This window comes from Lepus europaeus, chromosome 2 (assembly GCF_033115175.1).
Source record: "Lepus europaeus isolate LE1 chromosome 2, mLepTim1.pri, whole genome shotgun sequence".
NCBI lineage: Eukaryota > Metazoa > Chordata > Mammalia > Lagomorpha > Leporidae > Lepus > Lepus europaeus.
In genome coordinates this window covers 82,224,069-82,247,713 of record NC_084828.1, presented here as the reverse complement: position 1 = coordinate 82,247,713, position 23,645 = coordinate 82,224,069, and the positions used below count along the sequence as shown (strand labels likewise).

Genomic DNA, 23,645 nt, shown 5'->3' with positions numbered 1-23,645 from the left:
CAAGCCAGCCCTTAATTTTTTTTTTTTTTTTTTTTTTTTTTTTTTGACAGGCAGAGTGGATAGTGAGAGAGACAGAGAGAAAGGTCTTCCTTTTTGCCGTTGGTTCACCCTCCAATGGCCGCTGCGGCTGGTGCACCGCGCTGATCCGAAGCCAGGAGCCAGGCGCTTCTCCTGGTCTCCCATGCGGGTGCAGGGCCCAAGCACTTGGGCCATCCTCCACTGCCTTCCCGGGCCATAGCAGAGAGCTGGCCTGGAAGAGGGGCAACCGGGATAGAATCCGGCCCCTTAATATCTTTTCTAATATTTCTTCCTAACATATTAACATAAAAAGGTTTGTTTTTGAAAGTATTACAGAAGTCTCTCTTCTCTCATGTTTTTCTCCTGCTTAAGAGTTTAAAATTATAGGCCGACGCCGTGGCTTACCAGGCTAACCCTCCGCCTTGCGGGCCGGCACACCGGGTTCTAGTCCCGGTTGGGGCGCTGGATTCTATCCCGGTTGCCCCTCTTCCAGGCCAGCTCTCTGCTATGGCCCGGGATTGCAGTGGAGGATGGCCCAAGTGCTTGGGCCCTGCACCCGCATGGGAGACCAGGAGAAGCGCCTGGCTCCTGGCTTCGGATCAGCGTGGTGCACCAGCCGCAGCGGCCATTGGAGGGTGAACCAACGGCAAAAAGGAAGACCTTTCTCTCTGTCTCTCTCTCTCACTATCCACTCTGCCTGTCAAAAAAAAAAAAAAGTTTAAAATTGTTCTCTCCTGCCTGACAGATCAAGGTCAAATTCTTTTTTTTTTTTTTTTTTTTTTTTTTTTTAACTTTTATTTAATGAATATAAATTTCCAGTATACAGCTTATGGATTACAACGGCTTCGCCTTCCCATAATTTCCCTCCCACCCGCAACCCTCCCCTCTCCCGCTCCCTCTCCCCTTCCATTCACATTAAGATTCATTTTCAATTCTCTTTATATACAGAAGATCAATTTAGTATACATTAAGAAAAGATTTCAACAGTTTGCACCCACATAGAAACACAAAGTGAAACATACTGTTTGAGTACTAGTTATAGCATTAAATCAAAATGTACAGTACATTAAGGACAGAGATCCCACATCAGGAGCAAGCGCACAGTGGCTCCTGTTGTTGACCCAACAAATTGACACTCTAGTTTATGGCGCCAGTAACCACACTAGGCTGTCGTCATGAGTTGCCAAGGCTATGGAAGCCTTCCAAGTTCCCCGACTCTGATCATATTTAGACAAGGTCATAAAAGACAGGGTGAGGATAGTAACCAATGATCCTAAGAGTGGCATTTACCAGGTCTGAACAATTATACAGCATTAAGTGGGGAAGAGGACCATCAGTACACACAGGTTGGGAGTAGAGCCATTAGTGGTAGAGTAGAGGTTATGATTACAAAGGAATGAGGCCCAAGTGCACTAGACAGGGTCTAGAACAAAGGACAGAGTCATTATTTAGAGGAGCTAAGAAAGGTGCTGTCTAAGCTACAATTAAGTTTTCTGATTGAGAGGCAAATAGAACCTGATAGAAGGGGCTTGATAATAATCTGGTGGGCTTTAGGCCTTGTAAGTTAAGAGGCCCAGACCTATCTATCTCTTCACATGGGGTATATCCTAAGGGAGGTGTGAACCTCCTAGGGGAAGGCACTCTGTTGACTTTCATGACTTGGCTGGCCTGGGAGGAGAGCTGGCCAGGTAAAGGCAGGTGGCATCTCTAACAAGAAATTTACAGTTCTGCCTGCAATGTTGCTGACCCTACTTGACCATCCCCTCAGCTGCAGTGGTCACTTTGGAAGTTGGGCTGAGTGAAGGGCTTTTCAGCTTGGAGCCAATAAGATCTGTGGCTCTGACCTGGGCATCCTTCGACTCCAGGGCAGGTCCATTTCCAGTGACCCAACTCTTGGCAGAGCTGCCAGGGCTCTTCACAAGCTGACTTCTGCTGAAGCCCAGACTTACCACATTGAAAGCCACTGCAGTGGACTGGCCTGTTGGGTCTGCTTGAGGGCAGATCACTGTACAGATCAGCCATTAATAGGCCTGCCACCCATTGCTTCTGATGCCGAGCTTTCTTTTCCTCCTGGTTTGTGTTAAAGCAGACCAGAGGATGCAAGTCAAGGGAGTGCCCATGTCCCATCTCTAATCTTCGGTGGCCTGAACTACAAGTCTATAGTCATAGGCATGTTCTGTAGTAGTTTTTCTAAGGTAGACAATGCCCATGAGGAAAATTATATTCTCACTTTAAAACTTTCTTTCCCTTTGATCTGAAAGGGAGGTTTTTTTTTTTTTCTACTTACTGTATACTTCGCTGATGGCGATGTGAATCTAGCTATGAGATTATTATTTAAGCTCTTATTTTGGCTATGCTATTACAGAAAAATGTTAGCCATCTCTTATAAGCTCTAAAGATTAAATTGTGCATCCTACAGATTCCTTCATAATAGAATTAGTTCCCTACCTTGAAGAGAATAGAGAAATGAAAGAACAAGTTGGGCTTAGAATAGAGAAATGAGGGAGCAAGTCCTAGATCACTTGCTGACAATAGCAATATTACATGAATACTTAGCAAACCGTTTCAACCCTTAGATAAGAACTTAATAAAACATTTACCAGAAGGTCCAATGCCTTCTATAAATTTTAAGAATCATGTATTTGAAAACACCTCTTAAATATCTAAGATGGTGTAGTTTGTTTAACCAGTAAACTTAAGCACAACCATATAAAATGTTTTTAGTTTCTTTCTACCAACAAGTTTAAAACATATGATACACAGATTCAGGTCACACAAATTAAAATGTTTCTTTGATTGATTTTAGCAGCTTAAATTTATGGACAATCTTATCTAAAAGCCATTTAAAATAAAACTCTTAATAAAATTTCCCCATGTGGACATATAATATGTACGCACATATAACATAGCATAATAGACCAATATCAAAATCCAAAATATCTGGTTGAACTAAGATTCCTTAAAATCATGACATAACATAGACCAAATTTGATCATTGTTACAAGGTGATTATTCAAGTCTTTGAAAATAAGCACATAGTTAAATAACCCATAGCTCTTAATAAAAATTCAGCTGTTTTTGAACAATTAGAATTTAACAGACATCAAGAGAACATAATAGATTACTTTAACACATTGCTCTAACAGTGCATCAGAGTTTAATTCTATGTCAAAGAGATATTGAGCTTCCTGTGATCTTTTGCTGTGAGGTTTCCTTCCTTTACCTTCTTTCATATTGGTGACCATGTTTCTGTGTTTCTGTGTGTAACACATCTTTAAGCATCTTTTGCAGGGCAGGATGAGTGGCAACAAATTCTTTCAGTTTCTGTTTGCTATGAAAAGTCTTAATTTCACCTTCATTCACAAATGAGAGCTTTGCAGGATATAATATTCTGGGCTGGCAGTTTTTCTCTCTTAGTACCTGGGCTATGTCTCGCCATTCCCTTCTAGCTTGTAGGGTTTCTGATGAGAAGTCTGCTGTGAGTCTAATTGGAGATCCTCTGAGAGTAATCTGACGATTCTCTCTTGCACCTTTTAGGATCTTTTCTTTATGTTTCACTGTGGTGAGTTTGATTATGACGTGTCGTGGTGAGGATCTCTTTTGGTCATGTTTATTAGGGGTTCTATAAGCTTCCTGTACTAAGATGCCTCTGTCCTCCAAACCTGGGAAATTTTCTGCTAGTATCTCACTGAAAATGCCTTCTAATCCTTTCTCTCTCTCCATGCCTTCAGGAACTCCTAGAACCCGAATGTTAGATTTTTTAATAGTATCCTGTAGATTCCTAACAATATTTTTTAGATTTCTAATTTCTTCTTCTTTTCTTTGGTTTGCCTGTTTCCTTTCCTGTTCTCTGTCTTCTAAGTCTGATATTCTCTCTTCTGCTTCGCCCATTCTGTTTTTAAGGCTCTCTAATGTGTTTGTCATTTGATCTATTGAATTCTTCATTTCATTATGATTTCTAGTCACTATCAGAGTTTCTTGTTCCACTAGTTGTTTCATTTCATTTTGATTCCTCCTTAATAGTTCACTTTCACGAGAGAGATTTTCTATCTTGTCCATGAAGGATTTCTGTAGTTCAAGAATTTGTTTTTGAGAACTTCTTAATGTTCTTATCAATATTTTGAGATCCGCTTCTTGCATTTCTTCTATCTCATCATCTTCATAATCTTGAGTTGGGGTGTCTTTTTCATTTGGGGGCGTCATAGTGTCTTCCTTGTTCTTGTTAGCTTGGTTTTTGCGTTTGTTGTATGGCATGTTGGAGATATTTGGTTTCTTCACTGTGGTGTTTTTTTTTTTTTCTTGTTATACTATGACTCTAGATTAAGTGGACTGTCTGCTTTTGGTGGAGCCTTAGAGGCTTGAGATGGGTGTGGACTGAGAGCTGTGTTTGGTTCCTCAGGGTTGAGGGTGTGTCAAGATGACACTCCCAGGTTAGGTGTGGTAAATGTCTCTTTCTTTTGTTGATTCAAAAGGGAAGTAATTCCGCACAGCTGAATGTAATGGGAGGTAGTTAGCAGGCAAATGATATACCCACAGGAGCCAGAGATTGGAAGCTCTTTCCCAAGGACCACACAGGGAATCTCTGCTGCCCTCAGTGTGGGCTCCAATTCTCCTGCAGTCTCCCACTGGGTTGCCAAGTTAGATGCTAATCTCCAGTTATTTCACCCCTCCCCCCAGAGTCAGGTTTTTCTGCTAGGCTCAGGGCCGGTGCAGACCTGAGGTCGCCCTGCTTATGACGTATGACCAAAATGGCGCCTGCTCTTTGTCTTGCTCGCCCTTGAGGGATGAGCGGAGAGAGAGAAACTCGTGTCCGTTTCGGTCACTTTTTTTTTTTCCCTCTCTCTCTTCTAGTTAGCCTGGTGAACTTTTCCCCACGGAGTTTCAAGCCTCGTTCCCTCTAGCCTCCTCTTTCCGCTTGCCTGCTGGTGTCTCGGGCTATTGAGGTTCGGCTCACCTCGCGTTCCAGCGCTGGTGCGTTGAGTCTGCTGCTGGTGTCCCGAACTTGGGCTCCCACGCTCTCCACGCAGGTCCACTGTGAATCACTAGTTCCGGAAGAGTTTCCTCTGCTGTTTCTTCCCCTACTCTTCCTTGACCCTGCAGTATCTCCACTTTTATTAACCTGTGTCTTGCTGAAGAATATCAATGTGCTCCCTTCCTATTCCGCCATCTTGGATTCCAAGGTCAAATTCTAATTTGGCATTTAATCAAGACTATCTACAGCCGGCGCCACGGCTCAATAGGCTAATCCTCCACCTGTGGCGCCGGCACACTGGGTTCTGGTCCCGATCGTGGTGCCCGATTCTGTCCCGGTTGCTCCTCTTCCAGTCCAGCTCTCTGCTATGGCCCGGGAGTGCAGTGGAGGATGGCCCAAGTGCTTGGGCCCTGCACCCCATAGGTGACCAGGAGAAGCACCTGGCTCCTGCCTTCGGATCAGCGTGGTGTGCCGGCCGCGGCGGCCTTTGGAGGGTGAACCAGTGGCAAAAGGAAGACCTTTCTCTCTGTCTCTCTCTCTCACTATCCACTCTGCCTGTTAAAAAAAAAAAAAAAAAAAAAAAAATTATAAATTCTCCTTGATAAAGGAAAATATTGTTTATCAGTTTGTTGCTCATCCTCATTTAAATTATGAGATATTTAAGGAAAAGACGACCTCATCTTTTTTTTTTTTTTTTTTAAGATTTATTTATTTATTTGAAAGTCAGAGTTATACAAAGAGAGGAGGGGAAGGAGGGAAGGACAGAGGGAGGGAGGGAGGGAGAGAGAGGTCTTCCATCTGCCGGTTCACTCCCCAATTGGCTGTAGGCGCCGGAGCTGCACCGATCAGGAGCCAGGAGTTTCTTCCAGGTCTCCCATGAGGGTGCAGGGGCCCAAGGACTTGGGCCATCTTCTACTGCTTTCCCAGGCCATAGCAGAGAGCTGGATCGGAAGTGGAGCAGCCAGGTCTTGAACCGGCTCCCATATGGGATGCCAGCGCTTCAGGCCAGGGCGTTAACCTGTTGCGCCACAGCGCGGGCCCCAAGGGCGACCTCTTCTAACAGTAACTCTGGAAAAATGTTCTTTTCAAGAGATACATTCATGAGCATGATTATTTTAGTAAATAGAATTTATCTTTTCCAGTGGTCCTGGTTCTAACCAACTTTCCTTTTCTTGGTGGGTGCGGGGTCATGCAGCAAAAAGCATCACAAAGTCCACAGAAACAACAGCCCACCTTAGATGGTGAGGTAAGTCTACATCGGCATCTGTTCTTTGGAATTTATTGTTTTTGCAATGGAATGACATGTTTTGGGTGTGATTATCATGTTTTCAGTGATCAAAATACTGCCATTTTCTTTTTTTCAATCACAAAATTCTACTTTGAGGGAGAAGATACAGACCAGGGAGTTTTTTTTAAGAATCTGTATATCAGATTTCCTTTCATCCATACATAACCATCAAGAGATTAGGATGTGCCTGCCTCAGCCCTCTGGGACATCATCACATCCCATCCATTTTGGAAGCTTGCTGTGTAATGAGACAGAGCCTTGAGAACTGATCTGACGCTTGTAAATTGTGGCAGTCTTAAAAAAGATCCTGTATGGTCTTTTCCGCTTTAGTGGTCATTTCAGTGTGATCAGTTGTACTTTGTATACATTAGTTGTATAATATCAAGTAATATTTTATTATAAGTTAACATAAAATTCATTGCTTCACCTTTTTAAAATGTATACACCTGTTTGATTTATTAAAATGAAGATAACTAGATGAATATTTTTATTATAGTTAAATTCTACATGAGCCATTTTCCCTTTATTTTTACATTCTAATTGTTTCAGTTCATGATCATTATTTCCCTTAAAATTCATAAAGACATATTTTGTGTGAATGTGGACTTTGCTTTCTGTAAAATGTTGGTTGAAAACCTAACATTCAGGTCTTTACTGTGTTGGTGGTGACTGTAATAATTCTATATAAAACTTTGGATAAAGCTTACTAAGTTTCATACATTTTTCCTTTGTTGACCCAACATTTCCTTCTCGATGGTCATTCTCAAGTAATTCATTCTGTAATATCTAAAGCTTCACAGGAAAATTACATGAACAGTTTCAAAATTTTTAATTATACTATTAGTTTGTCTAAGGAATTCAATGAAGGGATGCCTAGACTAGAAATCATGACTCTGCGTTTATTATTTAATTTTCACTAGCTTACTAAGTGACCCCAAATTCTTTGTTATTGCTATATCTATACTTCAGCTTTCTCATATGTGAACAGAGTTATCCCTGTTTCTTCCTTGCTTTAGAAAAATTTTTAGGCAGTAGTTCATATTTGAAGTTTTTTAAACTGTTTGAAAGAAAATCAGTCCTGATTTTTAGTACTGAAATTTACCAGTTTCTATGGTGCATGAATTCCAGATGACTATGAACGTGTTGCTAACTCTCAGTACCCTCAAAAGTATGTCTTAATATGTCTCTTTCCTTGTGTGTATATTTGTGAGATATGTCACGTGTGTGCATAGTTTGTTTTTGACATTGCTTCATTTTTCTCCATCTCTCCAGTGTCCCTTCCCATCCCGAAGGTCTCAGCACACTGATGATAGTGCCTTGTTAGTGGTAAGAGTCTTGCACAAAATTGAGTTTTACAATATTGTCTCTAGAAATTGAAGAACAGCTATTGTACTTTTCACTGAGAAACTATCTGAATACCATAAAACATGATGAGCAGTATCAGTAAATGCTTTACAAGTAACTAAAACTATTTCCCTGTACTACCATTTGTGATTCACCTGATGTCCCCAAATTCTGCAACTATAATTCAGAAGAGTAAAGCATCACATTGAGAACCTTATTGGCTTTGTACATCACTTGGAGAAAGAGGACATAGCATGATATTTGTGTCTTTAATATATTTTCTGATTCCAGAGGCACTTGCTTTATTAATCATTCCTTCGAAGCTTATGAGTCACCTATGTGTCAAATGGAGTCTCTTTCCATAACACTAATTACACAACAGTGTGTCTGACTTTGTCTTATTATATATATAAGCTAATGAAAATACTGTGCTTTTGGTTTTAAATACATTTCAAGATTGTTCTTGTTTTTTTTATGTCAAACAAAACCCATTAATTGGAATGCTATGTTCTTTTTTTTTTTTTTTTTTTTTTTTTGTGACAGGCAGAGTGGACAGTGAGAGAGAGAGACAGAGAGAAAGGTCTTCCTTTTGCCATTGGTTCACCTTCCAATGGCCACCGTGGCTGGCGTGCTGTGGCCGGTGCACCGCACTGATCCCAAGGCAGGAGCCAGGTGCTGCTTGTCCTGGTCTCCCATGGGGTGCAGGGCCCAAGCACTTGGGCCATCCTCCATTGCACTCCTGGGCCATAGCAGAGAGCTGGCCTGGAAGAGGGGCAACCAAGACAGAATCCGGCGCCCCGAATGGGACTAGAACCCGGTGTGCCGGCGCCGCAAGGCGGAGGATTAGCCTATTGAGCCACAGCGCCGGCCGGAATGCTATGTACTTTTAATACTGACTTTTTTCCTGTTCATCAGCTGAAAATGAGTGTAACAAGAGTTTTAGTCTTACCAGCTTTGGAAGAGAATTCTAACCATTTATAGAATGCTTTTCCCATCATGTTTTATGTTAATTTGTTCACAGTAGTATTGAAAATTAGAAGTTCGAAGTCTAGTGTCTAGCAGTTCCTGTCCCATGTGCGGATAACTGCTGACACTGTGCATACCACTGCATGAATCACAGGCTTCAGCAGGAGATTCCTATTAGTTTAACAGTCATTGTCAGAACGTCTGTGTATTCTGTCATTTTCGTTTCCTTTGAAATGGATATATGCACATTTTAACTGGGCAGTCCTGTAGATGAATACAACCACCAGCCTCTGGAGTTTCAGTGGCATGAGAACAATTAATAAATTACTGTAGAAAAACATTGAGAGCCCTGATGATCCAGGCACTCTACCAAAATTTTGTCTACTCTTATAGCAACAATCAAGAGTTAAGATTAGGGGCTGACATTGTGGCATAGCGGGTAAAGCCGCCAACTGAGATGACAGCATCCCCTATGGGTGCCATTTTGTGTCCCAGCTCCTCTACTTCCGATCCAGCTCCCTATTAATGCCTGGGAAAAGCAGCAGAAGATGGCCTAGGTGTTTGGGCCCCTGCACCCATGTGGAGACCTGAATGAAGTTCCTGGCTTTGCCCTGGCCCAGCACTGGCAATTGCAGCCATCTGAGGAGTGAACCAGTAGATGAAGGATCCTCTCTCTCTCTTTCAAAATAAATAAATAAATCTTTTTAAAAAAAAGAGTTCAACTTAAACTTATTGCCCTTTTACAAATGATTACTGAGACACAGAATGTCTTGTCCAGAATGTGACTTGTCCAAGGTCACATAGCTAGTAAATGTAAGGCTGAGTTCAAATCTAGATCTGGTGACCTGAGAATCTGAATTGAATACCACACCTTCCATCCTGGCACTGAAAATAATTTAGAAAGCTAAAGGTGAGATTTAATAGTTTATGGAAATAATGATATGGCTGAGTACGCAAACCATTTTGTTAAAGAAAAAATGGAATTTGCAAAAACTACAGCAAAAATCCCCAGATTATGAAATGCAGTTATTTGTCAGAATATATATACTTGTATTTTAATTGTCAGTATTTGCATCTAATTTTTTAAAAATTTATTTATTTTATTTGAAAGGTAAAGTTACAGAGAGGCAGAGGCAGAGAGAGAAAGAGAGAGAGAGGTCTTCCATCCGATGGCTCACTCCCTAAATGGCCACAACAGCTGGAGCCGTGCCAGTCTGAAGCCAGGAACCAGGAACTTCTTCCAGGTCTTCCACATGGGTACAGGGGCCCAAGGACTCAGGCCATCTTCCACTACTTTCCCAGGCCATTAAAGAGAGCTGGATGGGGAATGGAGCAGCTGGATCCTGAACCAGCGCCCATGTGGGATGCCGGTACCGCAGGCAGTGACTTTACCTGCTACGCCACAGCGCCAGCCCCCTGATCTTCTAAAATCAGATGACCTTTAAAAACAAGGAATTTTTCTAAATTAGGTGATCTTTGAAAGTAAATGTCCTGGGGCCGGCACTGTGTCATAGAATTCTGGCTAAGCTTCTACCTGCAACACTGGTTCTTGTTCATGTCAGTTCTGCTCACTTAAAGGAAGCCCTGTGGCCGGCACCGCGGCTCAATAGGCTAATCCTCCGCCTAGCGGTGCTGGCACACTGGGTTCTAGTCCCTGTTGGGGCGCCGGATTCTGTCTCTGCTATGGCCCAAGTGCTTGGGCCCTGCACCCCATGGGAGACCAGGAGAAGCACCTGGCTCCTGCCTTGGAATCAGCGTGGTGCGCCGGCTGCAGCGCGCGGGCCGCGGCAGCCATTGAAGGGTGAACCAACGGCAAAGGAAGACCTTTCTCTCTGTCTCTCTCTCTCACTGTCCACTCTGCCTGTCAAAAAATAAAAAAAATAAATAAATAAATAAATAAAAAGAGTAGATGAGAAAGAAATTGCTTCATAAAAAAAAAAAAAAGGAAGCCCTGTGACTTATCAGATTTATTTCTCCAGTCTTAGGATTAGCACAGGACTCATTTTCTCAATTGTAGTTTTTCTTCTAAATGATTTCTAATTTTCATATCTCATATCTTTTGTTTTTCCTAAATATTTAATTTTCCTTCTTGGATATTTTTAGTTCTTTAATTTATTATAATATTTCAAATTTTTGCCTGATATCCTTCTAAATACTGATGCCATCGCCCTGTCCCACCCCTGACCTCATAGCACCTAAAGCCTGATGAACCTTATCTCTGGTCATCATTGAAGATGCTCTGTGTACCTGGATGACTCATGAAAAAAGTTTATCTATTATTTTCTTCCAGGTTAACCAGCCTCTTTCAACTGTGTTCCTTATACAGTCTTCAAAAAGTTTGTGGAAAACACATATGGTGGGGGAAAAAAATGTATGCATGGATTTCAAATTTTTTTCCTCCAAAAATAAATTTATCTTTTTTTAAAGAATGTATTTATTTGAAAGAGTTACAGAGAGAAAGAGATCTTCCATCCCCTGGTTCACTCCCCAAATGGCTGTAATGGCCAGGGCTAGACCAGGCCAAAGCCAGAAGCCAGGAGCTACTTGTGGGTCTCCCACATTATTGGCAGGAGACCAAGTACTTGAGCCATCACCTTCTGCTGCTTTTCCAGGCCATTAGCAGGGAACTGGATTGGAAGTAGAGCAGCCAGGACTCGAGCCAGCACACATATGGGATGCTATCATCACCGGCAGTGGCTTAACCTGCTAGGCTACAATGCCAGCCGTAATTTATCTTTTAATTCCATTTTCCATGAACTTTTTGAAGTACCCTGGTATTTGTATTAACAAGAAAATTATTTCAGTGATTTTTTTCAAAATTCTTTCAAGGAAGGTTCGTACCTAGTACCATGGTAGAAGTATGGGCAAGAAGATAAGTGGTTATACTCAATGAATACCTCAGAGCCTTACTCTCTCTGAGTCATAGTTAAGAAAGGCCAAATAGGAATATGCCAGAAGTTAGTGAAACAGGTGGTGTTTTCTTGTTTCACAGTCACTGTCATAAGATTTAAGATAGATGACAAGTCCAACTTTTCTTCTGTCAGACCTGCGAAGATTTAATCTATATGTTTTGGCATCCCACTTAATTTTTTTGAAAAAAAGATTTATTTTATTTGAAAGAGTTATAGAGAAAGAAAATCTTGCATTTGCTGGTTCACTCCTCAAATGGACACAGTGGCTGGAGCCAGGCCAATCCAAAGCCAGGAGCCTGGAGCGTCTTCTGGGTCTCTCACATGGATGCAGGGGCCCAACCGCTTTCTCAGGCACTTTAGCAAGGAGCTGGATTGGAAGTGGAGCAGCCAGGACTCAAACCAGTGCCCAAATGGGATGTTGGTGTCACAGGTGGAGGCTGAACCTGCTGTGCTACTACACCAGTCATTCCCATCCTCTCCCAATTACTTTTTACTACAGTAATACAGTCTATTTAAGAATGATCTCATTTCTTTTATTGCTTAGTCAGGCTTAAAAAATGAGTTTGTGTCCATCCTGAAAGTATTCCTAAGCCTTTTTTTTTTTTGGCTCTGGTTCTTCAAGAGTTCCCAGATGAAATTAATGGTCCCAAGAGTGACTTGACCTAATAACTTCAGTGTTCTCAAGTACAAGTCACTTAGATTGATAGTTCAATGAAAGTACATAGTAGAAGTCATCATTTTATTCTGGCTTCATTTCCATCACAGCCAGTTATATTGTTTATTGTCAATTGCTGTTTCTGGAAGCAGGGGACATTCATTGCCTTATAGCATCAGTTCATTTCAGCATTTCTCATCTAATAAAGTTACCTGTTAACTTTCCCCTTTTATTCCTTAATGGGCTCAAATTTCTTGTCTGTGTCTTATAAATAACTTCTGTAATAACTTTTAATATACTTTTCCCCCTATATTAATTAATCTCTGCCTTTACTGTTTTTCTACCTGTTCATTGGACCTTGAGCATGTCTTGATTTAGCCAACTTTCTCCTTCCTACCTGTTACTCATATCCCTAAAAATAAGGAAAGGTATCTATTTCCTTATGAATAAAGTTTTTAACATTTTTTTAAAAAATAGACTTAAGTGCCTCATTCCTTTTTTTTTTCTTTTTCCTTAAAGACTTATTTATTTGAAAGGCAGGGTTATAGAGAGGCATAGGCAGAGAGAAAGAGAGATCTTCCATCTGCTGGTTTACTTCCAGATGGCTGCAACTGCAGGAAATGTGCCGATCCAAAGCCGGGAGCCAGGATCCCGGAGCTTCATCTGGGTCTCCCACACGGGTGCAGGGGCCCAAGGACTTGGTCCATCTTCTACTGCTTTCCCAGGCCAGAGCAGAGAGCTGGATCAGAAATGGAGCAGCTGGGACTCAAACTGGCACCCACATGAGATGCCAGCAATGCAAGTGGCAGCCTTACCCACTATGCCACAGCACCAGCCCCGTGAAGTTTTTGCCTCATTTACCTGTTCATTCTTTTCACTAGTTGCTGTTACTCTTTGTTTTAAATTCAATTTATTTAAATTTTAAATTTTTTTCCTCAGCACCTGAAACTTAGTTTATTTGCATCTATAAGCTTGGTGAATGTCTTTTTCATTGATGATGTGATAGAGAATTTCAAGAAGTTCACAGAGAATGTGTATTGTGAAAAATTATGTGTGGATTTCAATTTTTCCCCGAACATCTTTTTTTTAAGATTTATTATTTATTTGAAAGACAAAGTTACAGAGAGAGGAAGAGAGAGTGAGCAACATCTTTCATCAGCTGGTTCACTCCCCAGATGAGAGAGAGATCTTTGATCTGCTGTTTTATTCCCCAGATCGGAATAATGGCCAGGTCTGGGCCAGGCAGAAGTCAGGAGCCAGGAGCTTCTTCCAGGTCTCCTACATGGTTGGCAGGGGCTCGGGTACTTGGGCATCTCCTACTGCTTTCCCAGATACATTAGCAGCGAGCTGGATAAGGAGTGGCATAGCCAGAACACAAATTAGTGCCCATATGGGATGCTGGTATCATAGGTTTAACCTACTATGCCACAACCTTGGCCCCACATCTTTACTGTATTGATTTTTATTTACTAGAGAGACAGATAAAAGAGCACCTATCCACCCCCAGATGCTGCAGTTACCTGGACTGAACTAGGCCTGGCTGAAGCAGAGAGCAGGGAACAGAATCCAGTTCTCCCATGTGGATGACAGGACCCTGACTACATAGGCCAGCTCTGCTTCTCAGGATCTGCATCAGCAGGGAGCTGGAGTTAGGAGCTGGAAGTGGGCATTGAGCCTGACCTAACTGCCAAGCTACATGACCATTCCTCTTTTTTGTAATTTAAGTTCTCTGTCATTAATTTCATCTGGCACAATTCGAACTAGAGATCAGACTTCTGAAAATATTGAACCCAAAGGAGTTGGACATGGGAGCAGATGAGTACATGTGTTTGTTTTAAAGGCATTCTTAGTTCAGAAATGTCTTAGTTATCATATGATAAAAGTTATATTTAAATTTAATTAAATGTTAAGGCCTGAAAAATTGATTACTCTGGCTTTTATTGATTCAGCTTCCCTGTCCAGTCTTTAGCATCTTTAAACCAACCACAAAGATTTCTTCTTAAATAAGCTTGACTACATTTCCCTTTTTGAAGGTGAATTTATGCCAGTTTATCTAGCTCTCTTTTTTATGGTTCTCTTGGTCAATGAATTGCAAACATCTTAGATTGAAATACTGTTTTAGAAAATACATCTGTAAACACACTTTTTCTCACTGAAATGAAGAAAACGCCATCAGCTTTCTTAAAATATTAAATTTTATTCTCAAGAGAAAAAATAACTTTAGAAATGATTCCAGAGAAATATTACTAGGAAATAAACCTTTGTTCTGTTTTTCCCATATATTTCCTGATGAAATTTTCTTTCTTTTTTTTTTTCTTTTTAATTTTTTGACAGGCAGAGTGGACAGTGAGAGAGAGAGAGACAGAGAAAGGTCTTCCTTTTGCCATTGGTTCACCCTCCAATGGCCGCCGCGCTGATCCGATGGCAGGAGCCAGGTGCTTCTCCTGGTCTCCCATGGGGTGCAGGGCCCAAGCACTTGGGCCATCCTCCACTGCCTTCCCGGGCCATAGCAGAGAGCTGGCCTGGAAGAGGGGCAACCGGGACAGAATCCGGCGCCCCAACTGGGACTAGAACCCGGTGTGCCGGCGCCGCAACGCGGAGGATTAGCCTAGTGAGCCACGGCGCCTGGGAAATTTTCTTCATTAGGATGATTATTGTAGAAAAGGCCTGTTAGATAACAGGACCATCTTCAGATAATGCCTTACATAAAACACAAAGGGAAAATTTGCATTTTAAAAAAAACATTCAAAATTAATAATAATGACAAATTCTCATCTCTAGATTAATTTTGAGGGAGAGTTGCATAGATTTTTTTTTTTCTTCTATAATCCCAGAGTTACCAATATGTGGAAGGCACAAAGGCATTTTAAAGTTTGTGGAAAATAGAATTGAGAGGAGGTTTTGGTTTGTTTGGTTTTTTTTTTGTGTGTGTGTGTGTGCATCATTTTGAAATCTATGTGTACAAGGGGTCCTTAAAAAGCTCATGAAAAATATGTATTATGAAAAACTGTGTAGATTTCAAAATGCTTCTGCACAAAAATTAAAAATAAACTTTTTTATTTCCACTTTTTTACATTTTAAAGTACCCTCATATCTCTTGTGGAATAATTATTGATCTATTTCTGTTTCTCCACAGAGTGATGACAGATGTAATGCTATGTCAAGTTCACCTACAACAGAAACAGGTAACAGACATAAAGGTGCAATTAACTATGTCAAGATTATAATTCTTTCCTAGAATTTTCCTGATAAGTTTCTCTTTAGACAGTGATGGCTTCTTTTTCTCAGAGATGGAAATAGGAAACAAAATTAGAAACTTTCTGTACATTTTTCCATTTTTTTAATTCAGCCAGTTGTTCAACCACACAGTTCTTTGATATGAACAAATGAGCGCAAGCTGGGAGGGCTATAGGTTTGCAAGAGACTGTGTTTAGGGAAAGAAAAAAGACTGTGCTTGGGATATTAACAGTTGTTCTGTGTTGATATACCAGAAATAACATGGAAGTTAAAAACACATATAATCATCCTCCCTGCTTCCAGGCTTTTCATGAATAAACAGAATTATCATTCTATATCATTGCCGTATTTAATTTGGTTTTCTTCTTTATGTGCTACTTATTGAACTTTTGTAACATGTATGTCTACATTATTTTTAATTTTCTTTTGTTCTCCTTTAATCCCATTTTTGCTTTTCATCACTGATTTAGTTCATCACTCCCCTGCATATCCTTTTCCTGCTGCTGTCCAGAGAAATCAGCCCCAGCGCCCTGAAAGCTTCCTTTTCCGACCAGCTGTCAGGGCAGAAGCAAATAAAGGCAGGTGATAGTGATTTTAAGAGGCAGAGGGTTGGTGGGTAGGGAATAACGGTGGTTGGCATTTTACACACTCTGCATGTGTCTGTGAGTGCACTTTTAACAGGAAAACCTTGTGTAATTTGTTTCAATTAGAGGTTTCTTTGTAGCACCTAAAGCAGGTTGTAGAGAGAACAAATAACATGCTATATCGAGGCTTGAGAGGATGCTCCTCTTTGTAATGAGCTCGTTCTGTTTTTTCTGTACTGATGAAATCTGGCTTGTGTTCTTCAAAATGAATCCGTGTTTTTTTTTTTTTAAATCTACTTAAAATCTCATGTTCTTTTAGTTAATATAATAGATTTCTGCCTGACTGCCAAAGGAGAAGGTATCTGGAGGTGGAAACAAACAATGTCAAGTCAAAAATAATGGCTTTAACTTACAGATGTACTTACAGTAAAATTTAAAAATCAAACCACACTGCACTGCTGGTGGGAGTGTAAATTAGTATGGAAAATTGTTTTCATTATCTACTAGTAATATCCATTTATATTCCCTATTATAATCAAGCAGCTTTACTTTCAGAAACATATGCACACATATACTAAAAGATAAGTACAAAAATAAGCATAGCAGCACTATTCATAATGGCCCCAAATGGAATGTCCAACAATAGAATAGATAAATGAATGTGATTTATTTGTACAATGGAATTCAATCTAGGCAATGAAAATGGACAAATTACCAAATCAACATGGATAAGTCTTGTAAACATAATATTGATCAAAAGAAGCCAGACAACAGAAGAAAAATGAAATGTGCTTTAATTTATAGAAAGTTGAAAAATGGACAGAGCTAATCTATGATGTTAGGAGTCCAGGATACTGGTGGTATCTTTTGGGTACTGGTGGGCAGGGCACTTGAGATAGGCTTTTGGGTATTGGTAGTGTTACATGCATAGACCTGGTTTTGTTCACTTTGTAAGGGTAATTTATTGATCTCTGTGTTTATGATTTATATATTTATCTCTATGTGTATTAACTTTAAATAAATGAATGTAATCAAATAAAAGTAGTTGAGCCAAATGGGTAGTGAATATTTTGTAGTTTTTATAGAATTTCCATATTTGTATTTATATAAATATATAATATGTAAGCATATATTAATATTATAAATATATATATTATTGTTTATATTTGAAATTTTATAGAATTCCCCATTATTGTTTATGTTTGAAATTTCCATAATAAAAATATTTTTCAAAACTCAATTCAGAAAGTAGAATGTGTTATATTTACAAGGATGCTATGATCAAACAAATCTAAATACTTTAATAGCATTGGCAGTTGCCTTTCTGTCTTATGTATTAATGTTTTTCTAGGTCATTCTTCATCCCTTCTTCCATCTTCTGTGCCTGCCATTGATTCTGCAGATCCCATTACAAGACAGAGAGAAGAAGAACTGAAATTGATAGATCAACTACGCAAAGTGTGTACATTACCACTGCATTTTTTCTATTAAGGAAATTCTTTTCAATTTTTTTCTAAGAAAATATGGTATGGGTTATTCTGTAAAGCTTCATTCCCAGCACTATTCATTTAAAAAATTGTTTCTTTGCTTTCTTCCTCACGATATAAAGAAATCTTATATGAGAGTAATAATAAATTATCTGCATTTACATATATACATATCACACTGACATACACGTATACATTGACTCCTTGAGTTATAAGGGTAAAATTGAGATTGTTGTACTTGAGTTATTACCTTTTTATCCTTGATTTATAGTTAACTATATTTCATTATAACTCCATTATGTACTATGTGTTAATCCCTCTTCAATTAATACACCTTTTCCTGTTCCTTTAGCATATTGAATACCGGTTGAAAGTATCTCTACCTTGTGATCTGGGAGCAGCTCTAACTGATGGTGTTGTCCTTTGCCATTTGGCCAATCACGTGCGGCCTCGATCTGTCCCAAGCATTCACGTTCCCTCACCAGCTGTAGTAAGTTTATAATGCTTAAAAATGTTGGCTGTTTATCAAACATTTATTAAGCACAATGGCAGGCATTATGCTGGTGTTAGGGATACAATCCTTTTAGACTTGTAAATAATATCTTACAGTCTATGATAAATGCCATAGGAGAAATGTGTTATGGGGATACCATAAAGAGACTATTCCACTCTGCCTTGGAAAGCTCAGGAAGTCCTTCCTAGAGGGGATAAAACTTGAACTGGAAGTACATGTAGCACTGAAAACCTAGCATATTCAAAGAATTAAGTTCTTTAGAATGGATCACGCACTGGGTGTAGATTAAAACAGCAGGGGACAAAATTAGGTAAACCAGGACCCCTGTGACAAAGGCCCTATGAACTGTGTCAAGGAGTTAGTGAAGACAGGAAATACTGGAGCAATTGAGGGAAAACAATGCTATGATTATAATTGTGGTTTAGAAAGATGACTCTGGCTGCTAAGTGACAAGTGGTCAGAGGTGGTAAGGCCAGAAGAAAGATGCTAGTTAAGAGGCTCCTGTATTTTTTTTTTTTTTTTTTTTTTTTTTTGGACAGGCAGAGTGGATAGTGAGAGAGAGAGACAGAGAGAAAGGTCTTCCTTTTTGCTGCTGGTTCACCCTCCAATGGCTGCTGCGGCCGGCGCATCTTGCTGCTCCGAAGCCAGGAGCCAGGTGCTTCTCCTAGTCTCCCATGCGGGTGCAGGGCCCAAGGACTTGGGCCATCCTCCACTGCCTTCCTGGGCCACAGCAGAGAGCTGGCCTGGAAGAAGGGCAACCGGGATAGAATCTGGCGCCCCGACCAGGACTAGAACCTGGTGTGCCGGCGCCGCAAGGTGGAGGATTAGCCTGTTAAGCCACGGCACCGGCCGAGGCTCCTGTATTAGTCCAGGCAAGGGAAGTTAACAAGCCCAAATTAGGCCAGTGAAAAGGAAGATTTTAAAGAGTAGGCTTTGGGTTGACAAGCCTTCCCTTTTTTTTTCTTCAAATCTTTATTATGAAAATTTTCAAGCTTCAGAAAAATTGAAAGAAGAATACAGTGAACCACTGAGTTCCTAGACCTGACATTTATCACATTTTGCCATGTTTGCTTTACCTGTCTGTGTTTGTGAGTCTGTATGTGTCTTAAATGCATCATTTAAAAGTTGCAGTTATTAGGGCGGGCCTTGGGCACAGTTGAAATGCTGCTTGGGATGCCCACATCCCATGTCCGAGTACCTAGGTTTTCAGTCCCAGCTCTAATTCTGGCCCAGCTTCCTGTTGATGCACACCCTGGGAGGCAGCAGGTGAAGGCTCAAGTTTTTGGGTCCCTGCCACCCTATGGAAGACCTGGATTAAGTTTCTGGCTCCTGGCTTCAGCCTGGCCCAGCCTCTGCTGTTGCAGGCATTTGGAGGACCTACTATTTGTCTCTCTCTCTCTCTGCTTTCAAATGAATTTTAAAAAATTGAAAGTTGCAAATATCCTAACACTTTACCCCCTGTATATTTCAGTGTTGCGGCTACCTTGCTCTTCCCCATAGTCTGTCACTAATACTGACTGATACAGGACTGACCCGCCCTGCTTCACGGTGTGATGTGACACAGTTCTTGCTCCCTGCAAGGTTAGGCTGAGGCTGAGTGGGGACAGCTACGTGCCGTGAGCAGAGAATGAGCATGTGTTAAGGAAAGATGCTCGGGCTTCGTAAAGCGATACTGCACCACCAGCATCCACCTGTTACATTCTGATTCCCCAGTTGCTCTAAGGATATCTTTTTTTTTTTTTTTTTTTTTGACAAGCAGAGTTAGAGAGAGAAAGGTCTTCCTTCCGTTGGTTCACCCCCAAAATGGCCGCTACAGCCGGCACGCCGCACGGATCCGAAGCCAGGAGCCAGGTGCTTCCTCCTGGTCTCCCATGCAAGTGCATGGCCCAAGCACTTGGGCCATCCTCCACGGCCTTCCCGGGCCACAGCAGAGAGCTGGACTGAAGAGGAACAACCAGGACAGAATCCGGCACCCCGACCGGGACTAGAACCTGGGGTGTTGGCGCTGCAGGTGGAGGATTAGCCTAGTGAGCTGCGGCGCCTGCCTCTAAGGATATCTTTTATAGGTGCCCTGCCAGATACAACCAGGATATAATCAAAGTTCTCACATTGTACTTACTGCTCTGTGATGGTTTTGGTTCCCTCGTCTGATGACTTTGATTGGATACTGTACAGTGTTTATCTTTTCCAAGGATTGCCCTCATCTTATTTTCTAGTCACTCATTAAGTAGCAAGCAGTTTATAATACAAAGTCTTTACTTCATTGGCAGTTGTATCAAGGCCTATAGATGCCACTTCTGGACATTTGTCTTGCTACCTCTCCAGATGTCAAATCCTTCATCCCTCCAAAGTACCTGAGATTGTTCTAATTATTAGAACTTCTTGTTACTAAAGTCCCAAGGCTCTGTTAATGACCCTGTCTTGTCTTAGTGCTTCTAAGGAAAAGAGCCTCTTTGTTCTTTAGTAACCTCAAAAAATAAGCATTTAGTTTTTTGTAGAAAAGGCAGAGAGGCGCAATAGCACCACCAAAGTCAACCATGCTCTGGAAGACTTGGTTTTAGTCCTAAAGATGGTGATGAAGACAGTAGGAATTGTGCTGTTTGGCAGCGTCAGTAGGGAAAGGTTCACTCACACTTTTCATTCTTTCCAGTTTCTATCAAGTAAGTTAAGAATCTTTTCTTTAATTAAAAATAAAAAGAACACATCTATCATTCTACAGTTCCAAGGGAAATACTTCAGAAGTGTGCTAAAAGCTACTGCAGAGAGCATGAGTAGCTGAGGAACTTCATTTTGATCACCAGAACACACAACTTTCCATTCAAGAATGTAAAATATGCATAGTAAAAATAAAACTACTTCATAAATATTTAACTGCTTAGAGAAATAAAATACATAGACCTTTTCCTTAGGGAAATAAGGGTATAAAATGAGATGAAGCTTACTTAAGACTTGCTTACAAAATAAACAATAAAATTAACTCATTTTTATTGAGTTTCTATCCATTGCCAAGCATTCTGTCAAGAACATTAGTCCTCTTTAAAAAATAAAAGTTTTTCATGAAATAGTGTTCTTTTTTTTTAATGATTTGTTTATTTGAAAGAGTTACACAGAGAGAGGAGAGGCAGAGAGAGAAAGAGGTCTTCCATCTGCTGGTTCATTCCTTAGATGGCAACAGTGGCCGGAGCTGTGCCGATCCACACGGGTGCAGGGGTCCGAGGACCTGAGCCATCCTTCACTACTATCCCAGGCCATAGCAGACAGCTGGATTGGAAGAGGAGCAGCTGGGACTAGAACCGGCGCCCACATGGGACGACGGTACTTCAGGCCAGGGCGTTAACCCGCTGCGCCACAGTACCAGGAGTTACACAGAGAGAGGAGAGGCAGAGAGAGAAAGAGGTCTTCCATCTGCTGGTTCATTCCTTAGATGGCAACAATAGCCGGAGCTGTGCTGATCCACACGGGTGCAGGGGTCCAAGGACCTGAGCCATCCTTCACTACTATCCCAGGCCATAGCAGACAGCTGGATTGGAAGAGGAGCAGCCGGGACTAGAACCGGCGCCCACATGGGATGACGGTACTTCAGGCCAGGGCGTTAACCCGCTGCGCCACAGCATCGGCCCCAAAATAGTGTATCGTGACATTTAAAATCAAGTACTGTTCCCTGATCCTTACTAAGCAAATTGTTTAAGGGAGAATCTTTTTGGTTAATAAATGTTTTATAAACTTAAGATACATGTAAATATGTAAAACCTGCCACATTATAACATTTGGAAGTGAAGAACTGGACTTTGACTTAACCAGATTGGAACTGTCTGATACTTTTTTTTATATTATTTATTTGAAAGGCATAGTTACAGAGAGGCAAAGGCAGAGAGAAATATCTTCTGTCCGCTGATTCACTCCCCAAATGGCTGCAACAGCCAGAGCTGGCCCAATCTGAAGCCAGATGCCTAGAGCTTCTTCCAGTTTTCCCACATGGGTACAGGGGCACCAGGACTTGGGCTATCTTCTGCTACTTTCTCAGGTGCGTAAGCAGGGAGCTGATTGGAAGTAGAGCAGCCAGGACTCAAACTGGTGCCCATATGGAATGTTGGCACTGTAGTCAGTGGCTTTACCTGCTACACTACAGCCCTGGCTCCTGATATTTTAAATAAAAGCAAAAATTAACCCTGCTTTCAAATTGTGATGATTATTCTGAAGAAATCAATATTGCTTTACGGTATTTCTGTCAGGGAGTACTAGATTTCAGTATAAATATTTACATCTATTTTTCCTTTTTATGAATTATCCTTCCTCATCTTAGACTGTTTCTTTGCTTATATTGTTCCTATAAACATTCAGAGAACTTTGTGGCTTACTTTCTTAGAACATTTTTTTTTTTTGAGAATGTAAAATTAAACCAAATATAAGCACTCTGATAGTTTTCTGACTATATCAGTGCATGTAATTTATTATTTTTCTTTCACAACTGGCTAGTGAGTGTAATATAATAAACACTTTCTGGATTTATTGTACAAGTCATGATTTCTTTCCCGCATTCATAAAATGATTCCTTTTGTTAAAAGGGGATGTTACATATGCAGGCATTTTAAAGATTCAGAAATGTATATGTGGTTGCAACCGTAGAGCATGTATAACTATTAAACTATAATTCATCTTTCTAATTATTTTGAGAGGATCAAAGATGTTTGATAAAATACTGCCTGGTTGTCCAGTAGGCATAGGTGTTACAATTTAGTAGTACAATTTACACTCTTAGAAGTTATATCAGAAATCATTATAAATATTGTACTGTGATAACTCACTGGAGATAACCTGAAAAAATTCTGAGCCATTTTAAATTCAAGAATAGCTAAATTGTTTATTTCTTAATTCCTTTCAGATTATGCTGTTGTTGTAATTACTGTCAATTACTGTCTTTCCTAAAACTTGCATTACATTCTTATTCAGAACAAGCCATACTTGTACAAGACTATAACTGGCTATCCAAAAAGCAAGAGTTATATCAATTCTTTTTTTTTTTTTTTTTTTTTTTTTTTTTTTGTAGGCAGAGTGGACAGTGAGAGAGAGAGAGACAGACAGAGAGAAAGGTCTTCCTTTGCCGTTGGTTCACCCTCCAATGGCCGACGCGGCCGGTGCACTGCGCTGATCCAATGGCAGGAGCCAGGTGCTTCTCCTGGTCTCCCATGGGGTGCAGGGCCCAAGCACTTGAGCCATCCTCCACTGCAATCCTGGGCCATAGCAGAGAGCTGGCCTGGAAGAGGGGCAACTGGGACAGAATCCGGTGCCCTGACCGGGACTAGAACCTGGTGTGCCGGCGCCGCTAGGCGGAGGATTAGCCTGTTGAGCCACGGCACCGGCCATCAATTGAAGTTCTTGAAAAGCTTTTGGGGATAGTGGATTACTGTGAGGGTTGACTTAAGACAAAATCCTGAGTCCATCTGTACTCTTCTGTGTCCTGTTGACCATTCTATTTGCTGCATCTAGGAGAGGGATTTGTAACCTGAGATTCATGAACTCCTCAGGCTTTCGGAGTTCCATGAACTCCCTAAAATTGTATACAATTGTATGCTTTTCTGAAGAGTAGATACATAGCTTTCCTAAGAATATAATAAGGAGTTGGATCCTAAGTATGAAACACTAGCCTGGGGGCCGGTGCTGTGGCACA

General features: G+C 40.8%; 1 protein-coding gene across 8 annotated transcripts in view; it reads left to right on the top strand.

The window, feature by feature from the left end:
* The window catches only part of LRCH3 (leucine rich repeats and calponin homology domain containing 3), a 133,217-nt gene that overhangs the window by 95,507 nt on the left and 14,065 nt on the right, over positions 1–23,645 (top strand). For 5 of the 8 annotated variants that reach the window (XM_062209313.1, XM_062209335.1, XM_062209294.1 and 2 more), the window contains exons 13-18: positions 6,186–6,236; positions 7,551–7,604; positions 15,292–15,340; positions 15,863–15,970; positions 17,328–17,434; positions 17,816–17,953. In XM_062209313.1, coding sequence (XP_062065297.1) covers positions 6,186–6,236; positions 7,551–7,604; positions 15,292–15,340; positions 15,863–15,970; positions 17,328–17,434; positions 17,816–17,953 — 507 coding nt within the window. The remainder of the gene's footprint in view (positions 1–6,185; positions 6,237–7,550; positions 7,605–15,291; positions 15,341–15,862; positions 15,971–17,327; positions 17,435–17,815; positions 17,954–23,645) is intronic. The other 3 variants (XM_062209304.1, XM_062209353.1, XM_062209344.1) reach the window with 3 other exon arrangements.